This window comes from Phocoena phocoena, chromosome 3 (genome assembly GCF_963924675.1).
Source record: "Phocoena phocoena chromosome 3, mPhoPho1.1, whole genome shotgun sequence".
Classification (NCBI taxonomy): Eukaryota; Metazoa; Chordata; class Mammalia; order Artiodactyla; family Phocoenidae; genus Phocoena; species Phocoena phocoena.
This window is the reverse complement of record NC_089221.1, coordinates 70,119,550-70,139,805: the sequence shown is the minus strand read 5'-3', so window position 1 is coordinate 70,139,805 and position 20,256 is coordinate 70,119,550. Positions and strand designations below refer to the sequence as shown.

At 34.2% G+C, this 20,256-nt stretch overlaps 1 protein-coding gene across 1 annotated transcript in view; it reads right to left on the bottom strand.

The window, feature by feature from the left end:
* Positions 1–20,256, bottom strand: part of RASA1 (RAS p21 protein activator 1) — a 108,233-nt gene that overhangs the window by 27,278 nt on the left and 60,699 nt on the right. Inside the window, exons 7-11 of the mRNA XM_065873560.1 lie at positions 17,455–17,507; positions 14,979–15,129; positions 11,021–11,099; positions 4,537–4,657; positions 3,771–3,927 (exon numbers count right to left, since the gene is read on the bottom strand). Of these exons, the coding sequence (XP_065729632.1) occupies positions 3,771–3,927; positions 4,537–4,657; positions 11,021–11,099; positions 14,979–15,129; positions 17,455–17,507 (561 nt within the window). The remainder of the gene's footprint in view (positions 1–3,770; positions 3,928–4,536; positions 4,658–11,020; positions 11,100–14,978; positions 15,130–17,454; positions 17,508–20,256) is intronic.

Below are 20,256 nucleotides of genomic sequence, written 5' to 3'. Positions count from 1 at the left end.
AAATTAAAGATGATACAAATAGATGGAGAGATATACCATGTTCTTGGATTGGAAGAATCAACATTGTGAAAATGACTCTACTACCCAAAGCAATCTACAGATTGAATTCAATCCCTATCAAACTACCACTGGCATTTTTTACAGAAATAGAAAACAAAAAATCTCACAATTTGTGTGGAAACACAAAAGACCCCGAATAGCCAAAGCAATCTTCGAAAAGAAAAACGGAGCTGGAGGAATCAGGCTCCCTGACTTCAGACTATACTACAAAGCTACAGTAATCAAGACAGCATGGTACTGGCACAAAAACAGAAATATGGATCAACGGAACAGGATGGAAAGCCCAGAGATAAACCCACACACATATGGTCACCTTATTGTTTTGTGTTTTGTTTTTATTTTGGCAGTACGCAGGCCTCTCACCATTGTGGGCTCTCCCGCTGCGGAGCACAGGCTCCGGATGCACAGGCTCAGCGGCCATGGCTCACGGGCCCAGCCGCTCCATGGCGTGTGGGATCTTCCTGGACCGGGGCACGAACCCGTGTCCCCTGCATCGGCAGGTGGACTCTCAACCACTGCGCCACCAAGGAAGCCCGGTCACCTTATTTTTGATAAAGGTGGCAAGAATATACAATGGAGAAAAGACAGCCTCTTCAATAAGTGGTGCTGGGAAAACTGGACAGCTATATGTAAAATAATGATATGAGAACCCTCCCTAACACCATACAGAAAAATAAACTCAAAATGGATTAAAGACCTAAATGTAAGGCTAGACACTATTTAACTCTTAGAGGAAAACATAGGCAGAACACTTCATGACATAAATCACAGCAAGTTCCTTTTTGACCCACCTCCTAGAGAAATGGAAATAAAAACAAAAATAAACAAATGGGACCTAATGAAACTTAAAAGCTTTTGCACAGCATAGGAACCCAGAAACAAGACAAAACGACAACCCTCAGAATGGGAGAAAATATTTGCAAATGAAGCAACTGACAAAGGATTAATCTCCAACATTTACAAGCAGCTCATGCAGCTCAGTATCAAGAAAACAAAGAACCCAATCCAAAAATGGGCAGAAGACCTAAATAGACATTTCTCCAAAGAAGATATACAGATTGCCAACAAACACATGAAAGAATGCTCAACATCATTAATCACTAGAGAAATGCAAATCAAAACTACAGTGAGATATCGTTTCACACTGGTCAGAATGGCCATCATCAAAACATCTACAAACAATAAGTGCTGGAGAGGCTGTGGAGAAAAGGGAACCCTCTTGCACTGCTGGTAGGAATGTAAATTGATACAGCCACTATGGAGAACAGTATGGATGTTCCTTAAAAAACTAAAAATAGAACTACCATACGACCCAGCAATCCTACTACTGGGCATATACCGTGAGAAAACCGTAATTCAAAAAGAGTCATGTACCACAGTGTTCACTGCAGCTGTATTTACTATAGCCAGGACATGGAAGCAACCTAAGTGTCCATCAACAGATTAATGGATAAAAAAGATGTGGCACATATATACAATGGAATATTACTCAGCCATAAAAAGAAACAAAACTGAGTTATTTGTAGAGAGGTGGATGGACCTAGAGTCTGTCATACAGAGTGAAGTTAAGTCAGAAAGAGAAAAACAAACACCGTATGCAAACACATATATATGGAATCTAAGAAAAAACAAAAAATGGTAATGAAGAACCTAGGGGCAAGACGGGAATAAAGACGCTGACCTACTAGAGAATGGACTTGAGGATATGGGGAGGGGGAAGGGTAAGCTGGGACAAAGTGAGAGAGTGGCATGGACATATATATACTACCAAATGTAAAACAGATAGCTAGTGAGAAGCAGCCGCATGGCACAGGGAAATCATCTGGGTGCTTTGTGACCACCTAGAGCAGTGGGATAGGGAGGGTGGGAGGGAGGGAGACGCAAGAGGGAAGAGATATGGGGATATATGTATATGTATAACTGAATCACTTTGTTATAAAACAGAAACTAATACACCATTGTAAAGCACTTATACTCCAACAAAGTTGTTAAAAAAAAAAAAAGGTAAAGCAGTATTTAAAGTCAGAAGTTTAATACAAAGAGATAGAATGCTTAGAGACCTGTTAATAATACTGAAAATAAGCTGGAAAAATTGTAGAGCTGTGCAACTAAAGTGCCAGGGAAAACAGCCGAACGAGCAGTGCTATCCAGTGTTCCACAGGCTAGGCGTGCATACCAGTCATCTCTACTGGTGAGGGCTGCCATTAACTTTCACATTAGACTTCACCTAAATGCTCAAGGTCAGTCAGTGTATTGGGTTCTATGCTTACACAAAGCGAGAAATATTCAATGACTGCTATCTATTTGATAACACAACAGTGTATTCTCAGGATTTTCATTAGTTACTGGAATACACAATAGTGTATTCTCAGGATTTTCAATAGTTCAACTTCTCCTTTCTCTGGTACTGTTTGCCACCTCACTATCATGAAGGAAGCGGCTTTGTGAGAGGAATCCAGTACACACAAAGTAAGGCAGAGTAGTAAGACTGAAAAGCCAGAGGTCTGATCCAACTACATCTAAAGGCCAAGCTTCCCATACTGTAAAGGGAGGGGAAAAGAATCCTATGAAATCCTACCTTGCCCAAACTTCTTTTGCTTTTTTTTTGGGGGGGGGGGAACGACAGCTGTTTTTAGGAGATATTAAGAAGGGTTTGAGAGAAAAAAAGGGAGAGTATCAAGGTCCAATGAATTCATGAAATACTGCATATTATACTCCCCTCTTGGTGATTCACAATACAAACACTGGCTAAAACTCCAGAATGCCCCTCTGTAAGGAAAATTATTTGTTCAATTCAGCATTTCTCAAACCTATCTGACCATTTAAAAAATTAACTGTTAAAATCACTAATGTGATCTCCTAAACACACTTTGGAAAAAAAGAAATGACAAGTTTTATGCTCCACAGGTACTTCTCTTGAAGCTTTCCCAACTTAAATAGGATAAACTAGGGTTGCCTAGTAGAAATGCCATCCTGCCGCATAAGTTGTTTAACAAATTTGTTTTAATTGCCTGCATTTTATTCATCATAGCAATAGGTAATAAAAGTGCTAAATATATCTAAAAACACTCTAGAATGGATTATTGATAATTCTGATGGTGAAATACAAAGAAAGGCCCTTATTACAAAAAACTAGATGTAATCAAGAGCTGAATTTGCCTTGTGCTGTTCAGTATTTACCTTTAGTTTATACAATTATTTTATTTTTTTAAAAACTCTAACATTAAGAAAAAATGTTTTTATTTCAAATCTGAAATACTCCTCTTTCCTACTGAAATAATTGTTTTTATACTGTAGTTGTCTCTCAGTGTCAACTTTCTTAGGAATCAAGTTAATAGTACAACTGAGTGTATCTACTACCATCAGATGCACTGAGTTAACCAAGAATGATAAAATAGGGGAAAGGAGACAAGACTCAAAGTAAGTCACTCAAAAGAGTGGTGGTAGGTGCAGGCAGGAAACACACTACATACAGATCAAGTCTTACTACAGGAGAGGCATAGATTCCAAAGGTTTCTATGTGATACAGTGGAGTAGAATTTTATGCATAGGTTAGTCTAAAATAAGTAAGGAAGACAGAAATTACCCTAGAGAGTATATGTGAAATTTTCAGATGTCACAAATTGGTTTGCTATGCTTTGAAATGATCTGAACATACTATTTTTTTTATTAAAACAATTCCAAAAAGAAATAGGAAACCAATTTCTTACCTGCCAAAGAGACTATCATGAACAACATAGACAGAACACACGCTGAGATCTATTAATCCTTTTGGTTTTGTAGCTCGTTTTTCACTTTCAAAATAAATAAGTTGGGCATCACTGCCCTCTAAGATAAAATATAAATTTTTCCACCTTTTTCCTTTGCCTGTTAAAAAAAATTGTTTCCCCTTAGCCAAATAATGAACTATGAAGTCACATATAGTAAAATCATAAAAATTATTGTTGCTAAAACTAAAAATTAAATATATTTTTATTCCAAAGCTTAAATAACACCAATCCTTACAAAATGAGAAAGTGTCTGTAATATATCTGTAGAAAAATATCTTTTGTTATATTGCTTGCTTTAATGAGTCACTGAGTAAGTGACAAGGGTACCTTAACAGTATGTTTAGAGATTTCATTATGATAAAATCTTTAAAATTCTTGCTTAGGATTCATTCTTTTCCAGTCATGAGAAAAAAAACTCTTCTTCTAATCATGCACCCCTCAATGCCCCAACATTTCTTAATGCCAAACTGAGGCAAATACATAAAATAGAAACATCAATACTATGAGTGTGCCAAGTGCTGATAAGAATTTTCTCTTAAAAAAAAAAAAAAGTTATGGGGTAGAGAGGGGCTCAAGAATCAGATACCAACTTATTAAATACGTATCTCAATGATAAGTTTTATGCCCAGTATTTACAATGCTTCTAATAAATGTTAACGGTAAAATACTGAAATTGAATCTTTAGTCTTAAAAGTTTCACACTTACCTTTTTTTAGAAGATAACCTTTTTTAACAATGTTTTTATAAAAGGCATCCTTCGTTTTACGACGAATTGTATTATAAATTTCCTTGCCATCCACTGTATCATTGAGTACTTGTTCTTGATCCTGAATTTTCAAAAATACTAAAATTATTTCATGAATTCTTGATGGAAATGAAGTAAAACCTACTAAACTACCAATTTAAAAACCAGATTGTCTGTCTAGACATTAAAAAAATTTTAATACTAAAATCTAAAATAATGTAACATATTAAGAGATCTTTGCTTTCCAAAGAAATTTTCAAAAAAGTGCACTTACCATTTCTCAAGAATATGGACAACTAATAAGCTTTTTTTTTTTGAAAAATACAGGGTTTTTTTATGTTTTACAAGCAACATTGTTTTGAAAACATGAATTTGTCCAAGCATAACTGATAGATTAGAACCAATCTAAGCATAAAGCAAATTCATGTTTGCTTACGGACAATTACATCCATGAGAAACTATGTGAATGCAGAAAATTGCACCCAGCTGAACTGAGATGCCTAGGAATATGCAAAATACATCTCAAAAGCCTAAAAGCCTCCCCAGCTTCACCGAGTGTTACACGCCATACCCATCCATTCACATCTGGTGTTCTAACGTATCTGATTTCAGATAATCCTCCTTGTACCACTTCCCGCTGTTTACAGCCCTTCTGATGGCCTCTTCCACAAGTAAACTTCAGGTCTTTTCCAAGGTAGAGTGCCTTATTTATTATAATATTTAAATATTTCTTACCCATTTAGCATGTATAAAAACTACGCTACATTTTTACTAGCTTATCTTTATGTGTCACTGATGAAGTTTTTGAGTGTTGTACCTTTAACCCCCTTTTTTCCATAATCCTGTGGTTTTTATTGCATGATTTCATATAACACCGTGACTTACAGGAACGCATGTGTGTTAAATGCTAAATCCCTGCCCCCCCTCCAAGTAACAAAAAGAATTATGATGTCAGGAAGAATACAAAGCAAAGAGTGCCTCTATAAATGATCTTCCCAAAATAAGTCAATCTTCAATATTACCACCAAGGTCCAATGGACCCAATTTTAGTTTTTTAGTTTCTTTCTTGAGCAGCTCTTACTATTTGCAAGAATTAATATTTAATGACTTTGTTTTCTTAGAGACTTATGGATCCAGCTGATCATTTTATAAGTCTAAGATATGCTATGGGATTTTCACGAATCATATTTTTCCTATATCTTGAAACACTCTGCTATTTCATCATCATAGGAACCATTTCATCACGACTTAACAATTATTCTGAAGTATGCCGAAGAGCAGGCACTGGCAAACCACAGCACATGGACCAAATCTAGCCTACTGCCTGTTTTTGGACATAAGGTTTTATTGGAACACAGCCATGGCTCATTCCTTTACATGCTGTCTGTGGTTGCTTTCACACTACAAAGGCAGTTTAGTAACCGAGACAGAGACTGAATGGCCCACAAAACCTAAAATGTTTATTATCTGGTCCTTTGCAGAAAAGTTTGCCAGCCCTTGGTCTAGAGGGTGATCCAACAGTGAAATAAATCATCTCTATTGCATCACCCTTTGGCATTTTTTACTGTGTGGCCAACTATTGTACCATCTTTCAAAAAAGTATAAAAGGCCATCTTTGTTATATTTTTATTAGTTTTCATTGAACACATAAGAAAATTCAGAATTCTTAATTTTCTGATCATAACAGCAAAGAGAAAAAAATTGACAAAGAAAGATGCTTGACAATTATAAAAAGACTCAGATGATAAATGCAAAGAAACAGCAAGACTCTGGGATCTATTGTGATAATAAAATTGATTTTGATAAGCAAAATCTCAGATTATAATTCTTCAGATGGTAATCTCCTTGGTGATTTTTTCTCAAACTAAGAATCGCTGAGTGAATGATATATTTCTAGGGGAAAAGAAATATAGTGCTCTCATATAGTTAGTGATTCAATAGGAAGGACATCATCATGCAATAATTTGTAACAAGAATCTAGATTATCCTGTTTCCTAAAAGGAAATGAGGATTCTTTAAATTTTTATGATTGTGCACCAAGATTTACTCAGTATGATTTGTAAATGGACAAAGGTTACTAGAAGGAAACATATAATGTAGAAATTTAAAAATTCACCATATTGATCATTCTGATGTTTATAAACCTAAACATAAAAATGTATTACACTTATGAAGCAATAAAGACTGTACTATCCAACAAAATTATGAACCATCAAATTTTTCAAAAGTATTGCAGTTGATGATGCAAGAAGAGCAAGAAAGAATCATAAACTAGAACCCAGTTGAAATATATTTAAAATCTGGAATCAGTACTGCATTTTGACAGTAAAAACGTAAGAAGAACCAGAGTAATCATAAGCAAGAACTTATAAAAGATGTATCTGAAATTTGGATTTACAAGATGAATATGTTCCAAGTCCGTGCATGATAGTGGATGAGCAGTTAGCTGCCTTCTATTTCAACTATGTAACCCTTTATAACCAAGGAAATATGGGACAAAAATGGGGTTTGCTACATTTAAATTCTTACTAAATTTTCTAATAGTTTTTTCGTACTAAACCTTTATTCTTCTACAAATTATTCAGAAAATGACTAAGAATATAAAAAATTTGAAAAGATACATTGCACCCAGATGATAAATAGTGATGGCTACCTCCCTAGTTGTATAGATTTGTGCTTACCAGTCTTTATTACAGTAGTGATAATATTTACTGTTAGGTGCAGAATGGGGCACATTTGTAGTTTATTATTTAAACTATTATTACTACACTAACATTTGGATTTAAATATCTGATTTCAAGATAATCTATATAAGTCTTCCCTACTTATTTTAAGATAGGGGCTGATCAACTGATCTGTAACTCCTACATTAGAAGACACTACAGGCAAGGACACAACCTCACGGTCCAAGTTCTAGTAGATTACTGGATGACAGTAGGGAAGGCTTCTCAGCCTACTCTTTGTACACAGTTCTGAAGAAGGAAGTCTTATATATTACTCCCCAAGGGAAGTAGATAATCTGACGGGTGAGAGTTTAACAGCCACTGAAGCAAGCTTTTGCATAGCGGTTAGGTGTGCAGGCTCCTGTAACCAGACCTCAGTTGTAAATCCTGCCTTTGTCACGTAATGGCTAAGAGAACTCATTTAATAAATTAATTCAATAAATGTTTGTTGAGTGCCAGGTACTGTTCTAGTTCTTGAGATACATCAGTAAATAAATATCTTTACCCCCAAGGAACTTATATACCAATGAAGAAAAGACATAATAAACATAATAAGCAAATTGTATGTTAATAGGTGGTAAGTGCTCTACAGGGTAGGGCAAGTAGCAGCAATAAATAATGTGTACAAGTAGGTCTCAATTGTGAAGCTAATTTCTGAGCCAAATTTGAAAGAAATAACAGAGTGAGGCGAGTGGATATTTGAAGGAAAGTCATTTTGAGCAGAGTGAACAGCTGGAACAAAGATTCTAATGCCAAGATCCTGGCATATTTTTTAAAATAGCGGAGAAGCCAGCGTGAGTGGAGACGAGTGAGAGAGAAGGATGGCAGAAAGCGTTCAGAGGACCACCATGGGATACCACTCTAGGGTTTTGCATGCCACTGCAGGGATTCTGGCTTTTACTCTGAATGAAATGTAGAACACCTGTAAGTGTTAAACAGAGGCGTGAAATGGTCTGACACATTTTAAATGGATCCCTCTGACTGCAGTGCAGTGTTAAGGAGGGGCAAAAGTAGAAACAGAGAGATGAAGCCAGATTCTGGTGATGGTTGTATTCTAGATATATTTTGAAGGCAGAGACAGCATGATGTTCTTGACAGTTTGGATACAGAGTGTAGGAGAGAAAAAGAAGAGTCAAGGATGATCTGATGCCTTAAGTAATTTACTCTCTGGTTCCAGTCTCCCTCTCTGTAAAATGGGCATAACTACAGGATCAACCTCATCAAATTGTTTAAAAAGTTAAATAAATTAGGGCTTCCCTGGCGGCGCAGTGGTTGAGAGTCCGCCTGCCGATGCAGGGGACACGGGTTCGTGCCCCGGTCCGGGAAGATCCCACACGCCACGGAGTGGCTGGGCCCGTAAGCCATGGCCGCTGAGCCTGCACGTCCGGAGCCTGTGCTCCGCAACGGGAGAGGCCACAACAGTGAGAGGCCCATGTACCGCAAAAAAAAAAAAAAAAAAAGTTAAATTAATACGTATAAGAAACAGTGCCTAAAACATAGTGCTCCAAAAATGTTAGATATCAATATTTTTAGTGTGGGGTGCATTGTCTCAAAAGGCTCCTTCTTTTCCTCTAATTCATCTGAAGTGTTAGTTCCACTAAGTAAGCACACCTAGCTAGGACTCTGCTCTTTCTCTTCCAGCATCTTACCCGGAGTGGGAGTATGCAGGATCACCTCAGGGGGAATGAGATGATTCTGCCAGCTAATCACTTTTACATTAATAGAAGGACATTATTAGCCTTTGGGTTCTCTAACAGTTAGAATCCTGCTAGGAAGGATAGGTAAGTGTTATGATTCTCAAACTTCTACTGTAACCTACTTTTACTCCAGGCCCAAAATAATTGACTTCAAATAGCATTTAATGGTTTTTGTGAAGTAATCAAATTGCTCTGTAATCAGCATTTGTTATTTCTGAAGTATTCAAAGCATTATAGGCATTTTTGCAGATGACAATAATCTGAGGTTTGTTCAGTTATGAAATAGTAACACAAGTAAGAATGAGGCTCACTGTATATTTGAAGTAATTCTTAAAACTATCTCATAACATAAGTATAAAGTTTAAGTTTACTAGATGTCAAATGCTATTTTTCCAACTGTAAGAAATTAAATTAGAAAATTCTAAGCATAAATTCAGGATGGGAAAAAAGCATGACTTAACTTGTGGGCCAATAAAATAAAATTTGTTTAAAAAAATTTTGTTGACTTAGAAACAATTTAAAATCATCATTAATTCAAACAGCCAATGTGAATCAGAATTAATGATATAGCAATGGGACTGAGTGGCAGGATCTGTCATTTGTAGGTAAAGGCACCTCTGATTCCTAATAAAAAGATCCTAAGCTGTGGTTTCTAGAAAGCACATACCGCACTATGTGGTTTTAAAAAAAATTGGTCAAAGTCCGCCAGAACTGCCAACAAAAGTGGTCCATCAATGCTAACTAGATACTAGGAGGGTGTCAACAAGGAAGTAAAACTTGAGATGGATCTTAAACTTGCAGGATTTAGATAGGCAGAGAGGAAGAAACTGACATGGAGATGGCAACAAACACAATAAGACACATTAGTGATAATTCAGAGGATGAAGTGAGTGCTTCCTGTTGGAGAGGAGCTATTCATTCAATTAATATTGATTGAATACCTAATGCCTAGTACTATTCTAGGCACTAGGAATACAACACAAAACACTTGTCCTCCTGAACTTTACATTCTACCAGAAAAGCATGAGGAAGTGAAGCAAGATACATTAAAATGTTTCAAGATGATGATTCTTAAATTTATATTAAGCATCAGAATAATGATGCCCCCCCCCCTTCAGCAGCTGCAATGAATAGTAGGCTATAACCATCAGAAACTAACTTGTTCGGAGGAAGAAATATTGAGAAGCTCGAGACACTACAAATCACTGTGAAAGTTTAGTGGGGTACCCAAAACCTCTCACAATCCTTCTTTATGTCCCTAGAATATCACTACCTCCATTTTCCACATAGGAAAATTCTTAATCACTCCTTTGAAGTACCTTTTTCTAACCCTTGCTACAACCTTTTCCCACCACACTTTAGGAAGTATCATGGGCAAGAAACAGAAGCTAATCAATCACCCTATGCATTAAGCAACTAGTATTCAACAGGCCCTCTTGTTCAAGGCTAGTCTTCTTATGTTCTGGACTTCAGCCACTCTTGCCTTCTCTAGGACCTTGTACGTGGGGTATTGCCATTACCCCATCCCTCACCCACCACTGTCACTCTCCTCCCGAGTACAGAGACATGCTCAAAAATTTCTCACCATGAAACTATGGGCAAATAAAACAAAGAAATAAAAATTTAAAGGCCTTTTGGCCCTACATCATCTTCTAGCTATCATTTTTTATTTATTTTCTTTTCTTACCAATCTCACCTAGATAAGCCTGGCTGTGATTTATCCTGGCTGTCTCCACTTTTGCCTCCAACAAACTCACTCCTTGACCCAGTGCAACTAGGCTTCTGTCCCCACCACTGCTTCTATTCTCAAAAAGCCACCAAGGGCTTCCTAATAATTATCTAGAACCAACATAAATAAAAACTAAGAGATTCGCTTACAAGTATTCACTTTCTGAAAGAATCTGAATAATCTGCAGTTTTAAATTTTATCCATTTTCAAATGCATGGATGTGTGCATAAACATATCACCAAAAATGCATTTTAAAATAAAATGCTAATTATTGTTCAAAGAAAAACAACACTGACCTGCATTGGTACAGGTTCCTTAAGATAATACCCTTCAACAATTTGTTCTTTTCGATAGTGATCTATGATGTCCCCAATGCTGTTAAAATAAAAATTACTAACATTGACATAATTTGTCTCATAAAAGTTGCAAATCTTAAAGATACACCAAACCTTGTTAGCAAGGATTCTCTATTTGCAAGTCTTTTCCAAAGCATATAACCAGAATACATTAACAGACTATATGATCATTACAGTCACATTACTTTAGAAAAACAAGAATGTTCCTAATATTGGTTTACAGATCAGAAATACTTGAGTCAGAGATTTCTATTTTCCATCAACGTACTCAAAGCACCACTATACGTGAGGAAATGATTAAAAGTCTTTTTTTTTTTTTTAAACAAAAGTATTTGAGAGACTGAGAAAGAAAAACCGACAGACAAATGGCATTTATTTTTAGCAAGTAGTGAATTCAGGTAAACTTCAAGAATTTTTATCATCAAAACATTTACATATTCTGCTTTTATATTAATCAGATGGAGTTAGGTCATGAGACATAAATAGCAGGTGAAAGCAGAAACAAATTAAAAAATAAAAAGAAGAAAGACAGACAGAAAGACCAGGAGCTAACCTTATATGTAGAATTATCACTACAGTAGGAAGGGCCTATTGATGATTTTGATAAAACGTGCTATAAAATATTCTTAATATTTGGGAAATACTACAAATAAAACAAAACTGAAAGTAACATTATATAATGTATTTTAACACAAATTTTAACATGACATAATGAGTTTTTTAAATATAAAATGTTTCTCATAATCAGTTTGTCATTTTATTGTCCTGAATATGTAAATCCTAGAATTTTAAACTGTCCTTTAATACACTAGAGGAATTGGTATTTAACAACAGCTAGGCAACATTTCTCAAAAGAGATCTCATTAGTTTACTCCTTGGTTTTTTTCATGTTCTTCCTACTGATCCAATACTTTGAATACACACACACATATATATTTATATATATAATTGGATATATATTTATCACTTGATTTTTTTTCACAGTTCTTCCTACTGAAAAAATAATTGGAACATATGTTGTCTTTTATCTTTGGAGATACATATACATATATACACACACATATATATCTCTGATAATAAAATATCTGCTATACTACAAAATTATTTTAAACTAAAGTATAATGTTAAAAAGCAAACAGAAGATTTGAAAGATTAATAAAAAAATTATGGATGAATATGAACTAAATACCAGATGTAGCATTTAACAGGAGGGGGTAGGGGAATGAGAAAAGTAAAAAGGTATTATCACAGAAGGACAAAGAAGGTTATACGTTTTTAAAGGAAAAATGTTAACGCTAAAGAAAAACGAAAATCAGAAAGAATACATTTGAAGATACCTAGGTACCACAACAGAGATGACTGACTATGTGTTTCAAAGCAAAAGGCACCAAATCTGAGAAAATATCCAAGGTCTCTGGCTCTACAACTGTAAATGCAATCTATTCTGTGTAGCACCTCAATGTTATGATATAATTCTTGACCATGAGCTGAAAGAACAGAATACTACTGCACGGAGTACATACAGTTCAGACTGTCCAGGAGCAAATTTACAAGCATGTGGCAACCAATCAGATATATTTTTTACCAATGACCTGGACTTCCAAGAAGTTTTTTTTTTTTAATTACTCTTTAGTTCATAGTCTACCCAGATATGCCTAAGGAAACAGTCAAGAGAGACACAACAAACAAAAATTTCCTAGACATTCCATAGTTCTAGCCATGAAATCAGATTTACAACTCAGAAAATTAAAACATGCTAACTATAAATCTGTAAAATAACTGTGAGTTTCTAGAGATACTATATCCTGTACTTTCATTTTAATAATTTACTTTTTAATAAATACAACTCTCTCTCTTCTTGAACACTACATGTTAGTAATCTTAAACGTCTGACCAAAATCTTCCCTCTCCCTTCTTAATCACCATCTCAACTACTCTCTTCCCACTGATTCTCCTATGCATATTTGTACATCCTTGAACTTATCAGTCAGCTTACCATCTTTTCTAGAAGACCTGAGCACTAATAACGTAGGAACAGTATCTTTTTTCTTTACTATATATGCACAGATCTGTATAATACACTTCAAAAAGTAGACCACTCAATAAATGTTTACTGAATTATATTTGTTGTTAAATGCCTCTCCTACTTTTCTAAAATTTAAAATATAGGAATATTAAAGTTATGTCTCAACAATGTAGTTTCTAAATGAAACGGACATAACTGCTACTTCTCTTTGCCCGAAGACTAATGTAGAGTTAATGTGGAGACAGGTCAGCAGAATTTGGCTCTGTTACATAGATTTATTGGATAATCCAACTTTACACTTCCATATCTAAACAATAAGTGATCATCATAAAGGTGTATCTTCTTAGAAATTACTTCATTACTGACATTAATGCTGAAATGGAGTATGTATTTCCAAAACAATTATAAAAACTGCCATTTTCTAGGCATGAGGGTCACATAGTTCCAGCTTTCCTTTAAAAATGATTTTTTTAATATTAAAGCTAACAACAACAATACTCCTGAACTTTATAAGATGAACATATACAAGGGGAATAAACAGTCTAATTTGGGGGAATGACCACGGACACTACATTAACATATATTTGAAAAAAATTTAAATCATAATTTTGCAAGCAGACTAATAATTTGGAAAGAAATATACTTCAAATATGTATTTCTTCCTGTTTCATTCTGGTCTTTATCAACAAAAGAGACTACCTTTATATATTTTACAGGCTGCCTCCATTATGGAGGAAGAATTTTCATCTTTACAGAATGTGTATCATAAAGAAGTTTAAATCAAGCAAAACAAACTTCCACCAGAATTAATGTAAAATACTTTATCTTAAAAAAAACTCCATGCAAACATCAATTCAGTTAAGAATGTTTTCAATTTATTGTTTTATATATTCTATGCCCCTAGAAACCTGGACAATGGGAAAATTTAATTTACCTTCATAGAGAGCTCAAATTGCACCTAGCTAGATTTTCAGTGAGGATGTCTAGATCAGACTGTAATGCTAGAAGGGGTTCAAGCAGCTCATATATGAGGTGTGTGAAAGGGTCCAATCGTCTACATTCATCTTCCATTTGATGTCGTAGCACTATCCACTGAATAACTGGCAAGCAACAGAACTTGTTTTAGGTTTTTTGCTCTGTTTTATTTTAAGGCATTAAACTAGGAAAATGCCAGCATTTTAGCTTACACTAGCCTCCAAAAGAGGAAAATCATGCTACTCCAGAGTTATCCGGAATGGGAAAACGTTTACACTCAGAAATAAAATGAAAGACTACTTTCTATTATGCAGAAAAAAAACCAGCTGACATTCTATCATATGTTTTTTTCTATTAACTGGTTTTCCTAATCAAGTGAATGAAGTCCAACCTGAGTTTTGGGACAAGCAAAGAGTTTACCAAGAATTTTAAAGGTGAGAAGTAGGAACCAATAATTACAAATAATACCAACTTGAGAACAACCCAATTATTTTGGGGTAACATTATTAATAAGTCTCAGGTAAAAAGGTTCTTAAAGAGTGACCTATTAAAATGTCTCATTGATAAAAAACGGTAATATATTTTCTTTTTCTTAGATTAAATGTTCTGCTGTCCTACAGATAATGTATGGATTTAGCAAATTTGCTGCAAATAACTTGTGCATAAATAATCAAAAAATTACATAATTTTGGAAGGAAATAAAAAGTTATTAATTTATATTCACATTTGACACTAGCTAAAGAATTCTTGGATATGACTACTACTAAATTATATTAAATGTCTTATAATTTTAAATATTACAAAGTCAGAAACTTTTATATAATTTTGATTCTGATATATTATCAAGATTTCAACTCTCCTTGCCAAAAGTAAAACTAAAAATTTCTCACAACTTACCTGTTATAATATCGACCTCCCATCATAAACTGATTGTTTGGTGTTGGACATATTTTAAATCGCTGAATATTTTCATTGGTCCGAAAATAAAGTGAATAGTCACCAGGAGTATTATCTGATGGCCTCACAAGAAAACTGCAGACTTGACCAACTATAAAAATTAAGCTGTTAGTTTTATTCCCTAATTATCAAATTAAAAAAGAAAAAGCGTTAAGTAGTACAATTACAAAATACATTCAAAAGTCAAAAACATATGTAAAATTTTCACCAGGAACTTTTGATTGTTTTGGTTTGTTTTTTTTTTTTTGGCTGCACTGCACAGCTTGCAGGATTTAGTTCCCCGACCAGGGACTGAACCTAGATTTCATTGCCAGGGCAATGAAAGGGCCGAGTCCTAACCACTGGACCACCAGAGAATTCCTGAAACTTTTTAAAAATAAAGATAATTTTAAGGCAATTTCTTTTTGTATTTTCTGGTTTATGAGGCACAACCATCCATGATGTTGCTTGTCTTTATTACTTAAAAATACAGGGCAGAAATGTGCAGCACTGACTTCTGGTTAACAAGTCTACACCTGTCATAACTTGGAAAGAACACTCTAACCACAGATGGGGTTACTGGCTAAAACTACTATATTCTGTTTGCAAAAGAAAAGTCTAAAAAAGTTAAAGTGAATTTTACTTAAGAATACTCTGTACTTAAGTAATGCTTCTGATTAAACATTAAAAAGTCATAACTATAATAAAATAGTACCAAAAGCTTACAAAAGTAGATTCAAAACAACTGAAATATTTGTGTACCCAATCAAAATCAATACACATGCACTATATTTCATTTAACAGGCACGATCTTGAATAGTCATACAGAAGCAAATTATCATGTATTAAATATTTTCATATTAATTTTAGAGAAGTCTTTTTGACATCTGCAATTGGCAGTGACTTTTACCACTAAGATGCTTTTTTACCTTTTCTCTGTTTAAGTCCTAATAACAGAAAAGATCAGAACTTGATGGCTTTTAGGAAAGCACAATGAACACTTAGAATATCAGACATCATTTTTATGTAAATTACTAATAGTTCCAATCATCTATCCAAGGCATTTACTACCAAGTAATTTCATGTTCAATACAAAAAATAGGAATTACTGCAAAACTGTGCATGCAAGTGCTTATGTGTATTTTTCCTGGGAGAAAATCATCAGACTCTTAAAAGAGCACATGACCGAAAGAAAATAAAAACTAACGTAAGGAAATTAAGTTTAGCTCTTTTTCAATTTACATGTCTAAAACAAGACTGAGTGCCTCAGGTATTCGGTGGTGCAAGTACAAAATCATAAGTGTATATTCAAAATTCAGTAAATTCACTAAAATAAATATTTTGGTCCCACTTTGAAAGCAGGTACCATGTCATTTTGGTTGAGCATTTGGTCTCTGTTACTACCATATAGAATTACCATGTTCTTTAATGAATTTTTAACCTATATCCCCACAATAAAATTGAATACTTCCTAAAACTGCCATAAATCTTTCAAAAGAGCTAACTATTAATTACATTAAAGGCAATGCCTTATGGCTTGAACAGTAACTCAGATAAGATCTTTAAATGATCAGTGGTTTATTCATCATATACATTGAACTCTGGTCATTTTTAAAGAACTAAGATCTTCTAAATTACAGATTACTGCTTAAACTTCTCTCAAGTCTTTCTAAAGTATGGTTTCCTGAAGAGATATTTGGTAACTAAATTAATTCAGTCTTAAATTTTAGTTAGGATAAGTGATAATGAAATAGTTTTTGTTTTAAATAATAAACCCACAGTACAATTCAATTTTTATTTTGCATATCTCTGTAACCGCACAGTTTTAGGAAATGTTAAAATCAACATATTTTAAATAAGGCCCAATTTTAAAGTTCTACAAGTATACAAAGATAAATGCAAGAACATTTGCTGCACCTGAACAGCAAGAAAATGAAAACAACATGATATTCCTCTATAAGAGACTGATAATAAATTATGGTATTTGTACAATGGAAAGCTTATGGTCATTAAAAAGAATAATGAAAATTTATATATGCAGATACGGAATGATTTCCCAAAATACATCTTAACATGAAAAAAGTGTGTTGTATGTTCCTGTGAGAGCATGTGGGGGGGTATGTGTAGCGGGGTAAGTAGGGGTGAGGAAGACAGACATGAAACTTCTGGAAAAAACACTCATCTGGCACTGCTTCTAAGGAAGAATACAGGGGCCTGGTGCAGAAGGAAAACGCACTGCACTGAATTTTATACTGCATGTTTTCAACTAAAGAACACCCAAAACCAAGAACACCAATTTCTCTATGCTGGGCAAGAAATTACAATATACATAAATATCAAGTGAATGCTAAAGGCAAAATACATGATAAATGGTTGGTTCACTTTTTTATTCTTTTTAAATAACAACATTAGAAAAGGAAAGTGAATATATAAATACCTGTCATTAGTAAATTATAAGCTTCTTGTTTGGAAATTTTCCCATGGAACCATCTTGAAAAAAGAATATATTAAATATGTAAATCAAAAGTCTTTTTTGCTGTTATACCATCAAAACAAAACAACTAACATAATAAGTTTAATTCAAGCTGACATAATGAAATAAATGCAATGCAATTGATCAAATGACCTCATTCCTTTAACATTTGTTACTACACTTTGTAAACATGCCTAAGTTCAATAAAATATAGAAAAATTAGGGACTATCTATTATGAACTACAATTTCCATGTTATTTACCAATACAAAAACAGCAATGATTTTAATTCTGATAATGACAAATTGTTAAGCTTACATCATAGCTAGCATTCTTTTTTCTTTTTATTAGGAGGGGGGAGTGGTGGAGGTAGAGCCCACCACAACTGCCCAGAAAAAAAATTAGTGGATTAATTTTTCTCATACTTCTCTCAAAGTGAATTTCTCTATAAGTTCTCTCTTCAAATCAACATGGTTGATTCATACTTTACTGAGAGCCAGAAAATAAGACTGAATGATGAGAAATAATAGATACCAACATCAAGAACTGAAAGAAAAGAATGACTTAGTATTACTAATTCTATTTGAGCTAATGGCCTATCATATCAGATTGCTAGAATATTTAATATTCTGCATACTTAAAATAAGCCTTTAGTAATTATTATAAAAGGCATTATAGTCAAAATCTACTGCATATAATAACTAAAGTATTTAAATAATTTACCTTAAAATGATATATCTGGTTTAAAAAATTAATTACTAGTAATTACTTAAAATCTCTCATCTGAAGGACTATTATCTATCTTGCTGATTAAGACATGTTATATGTTAATACCAAGCTGACAACTCCAGATTACCTCTCTACCACTTTGCCATATATTCTTAGGGTCTATAATTATTTTAATTGTGGCTTAAAGAACCAGTTGGAAAGTAAAAATACTACAAGACTAAAATATATAAATGCCCTAAAATCCAAAGTTACAGGTTTAGAGGCTGTTCATACTGTTTTAAATTATCCATATTATTACTGGTCAGAGTATAAAATATAACTGAATTTTTACCTTTTCACATGAATAAAATGTTAAACTTTTACTTTCTCTCTTTAACTTTATTCCAACCCTTAACTCACTAATTCAGATTTCCTGAGGCTCACAAAGCTAATTATGAATAATTTAAAACAAGTATACAATAACTGGAGCAGTCCAGGCTGCCTTAAAAGGCAGTAAAGTTCCATACTGCATTCAAACACAGCTGAAATGACCATTTACTACAAATGCTAAAACAACATTTCTATATTCTAGTAGATAGTTGATCAGATGACCTCAAAGGCCCATTCTATATTTCTCTATAGCTAGAATAAAGGAGAAAGGGGGAATCTGAAAGGGGGAGGGGGCAAAAAATAGCGTTTAGAGAACAAATTGGCAATACTGTTTTCTGAAAGGATTGGATCTGAGTTTCCTCATTCAGGCATTTATTACCACATGTAAAATGAGTATATTTCAAGCACATGGTTTGTACCAATAATAGAAAAATGAGACTGTGACCTTAGGAAGTCCCCATTCTAGTAAGAAAAAGGAACATAAATACTGTATAACTATAAAAAGAATGTAGAAAATATAACAAAGCGCAGTGATAGGTACATGCTGAGGGCATTTTTAGAATAACAGAGAAGGGCACCAATTCTGTAGGGTGTATAAGGGGGAAGATAACAGAAGACTTCTTGGGAAGAGTGATAAATGGGTTAAGTCTCTAAGTCAGAATAGGCACTAACCAAACACAATGGAGGGGAATTCTGGCCTAGGAAGTAGCTTGAGCGAAGGAGAAAAACAGTACTGAGCATTTGAAGATCTACAAGCCGGAGAGTAGAATATAAAACTGGAAATGACAAGAGATAGAGCTTATAAAGGACACAAGACCTGGATCAGATCTTTTCAGACTCTGCTAAGGTAAAGAGAATCAGGCAAGAATTTTACGTGAGAAAGTAATACAGTCAGACACATGTTTTAAGTAGATTATTCTAGCTGTTAGAAGAAAGGATTTGATGAGACTAAAGTGTCAAGCAAGACCAACTTAGAGGTTTTCGCTACATCAAAGTCCTGGTACGAGATGAAAAGGGCCTGAACTAGAATATGGTTGCTTAAGACTGAGAAGAAGGCACACATTCAAGACATATTTTAGAAGATAAAAACAGCAGGACTTGGTACTTGTGTCATGGAAATATGGAGCTGAAAAGGAACACAGCTAAAGTTATACCATCTATTTAGTCTCAAAAGGCACTCGGGGATGTTACTGAGGATGCTTCACTGCCAGTCAACACCTTAAGAAATCAGAGGGAGCTGACAAATACATAAAATAAACCAACAATGCAAATTTAGCTTATGCTAAATACCAAATAAGTTGAAAACTATAAAGTTCAGAATATGGAATGATCACAAATGTATTAAATTTTAAAAAAAGATTTCCCAGTGAAACTGGGATTTATATTTTATAAGAAAACTGGATATAGCTTTAAATGTTTATTGGTATTTGACCTCTCGTTTTTTTCTTTTCTTTTTAAAAAGAATTTATGGTATTATTTTAAATAGGGATAAAAATATAGATTTCTTGCTTCTCTTGAAAATCAGGAGGCTTTCATAACACTAGACTCACACACTTTCACACATCAGTTAGACGGGTCACCTCACTGCCGGCAAACACTGTCTAGTTTTTGACTTCCTGCAGTCTTCTGTGATACAAACAGTAAATGTTAGTTTCCATTTACTACCACA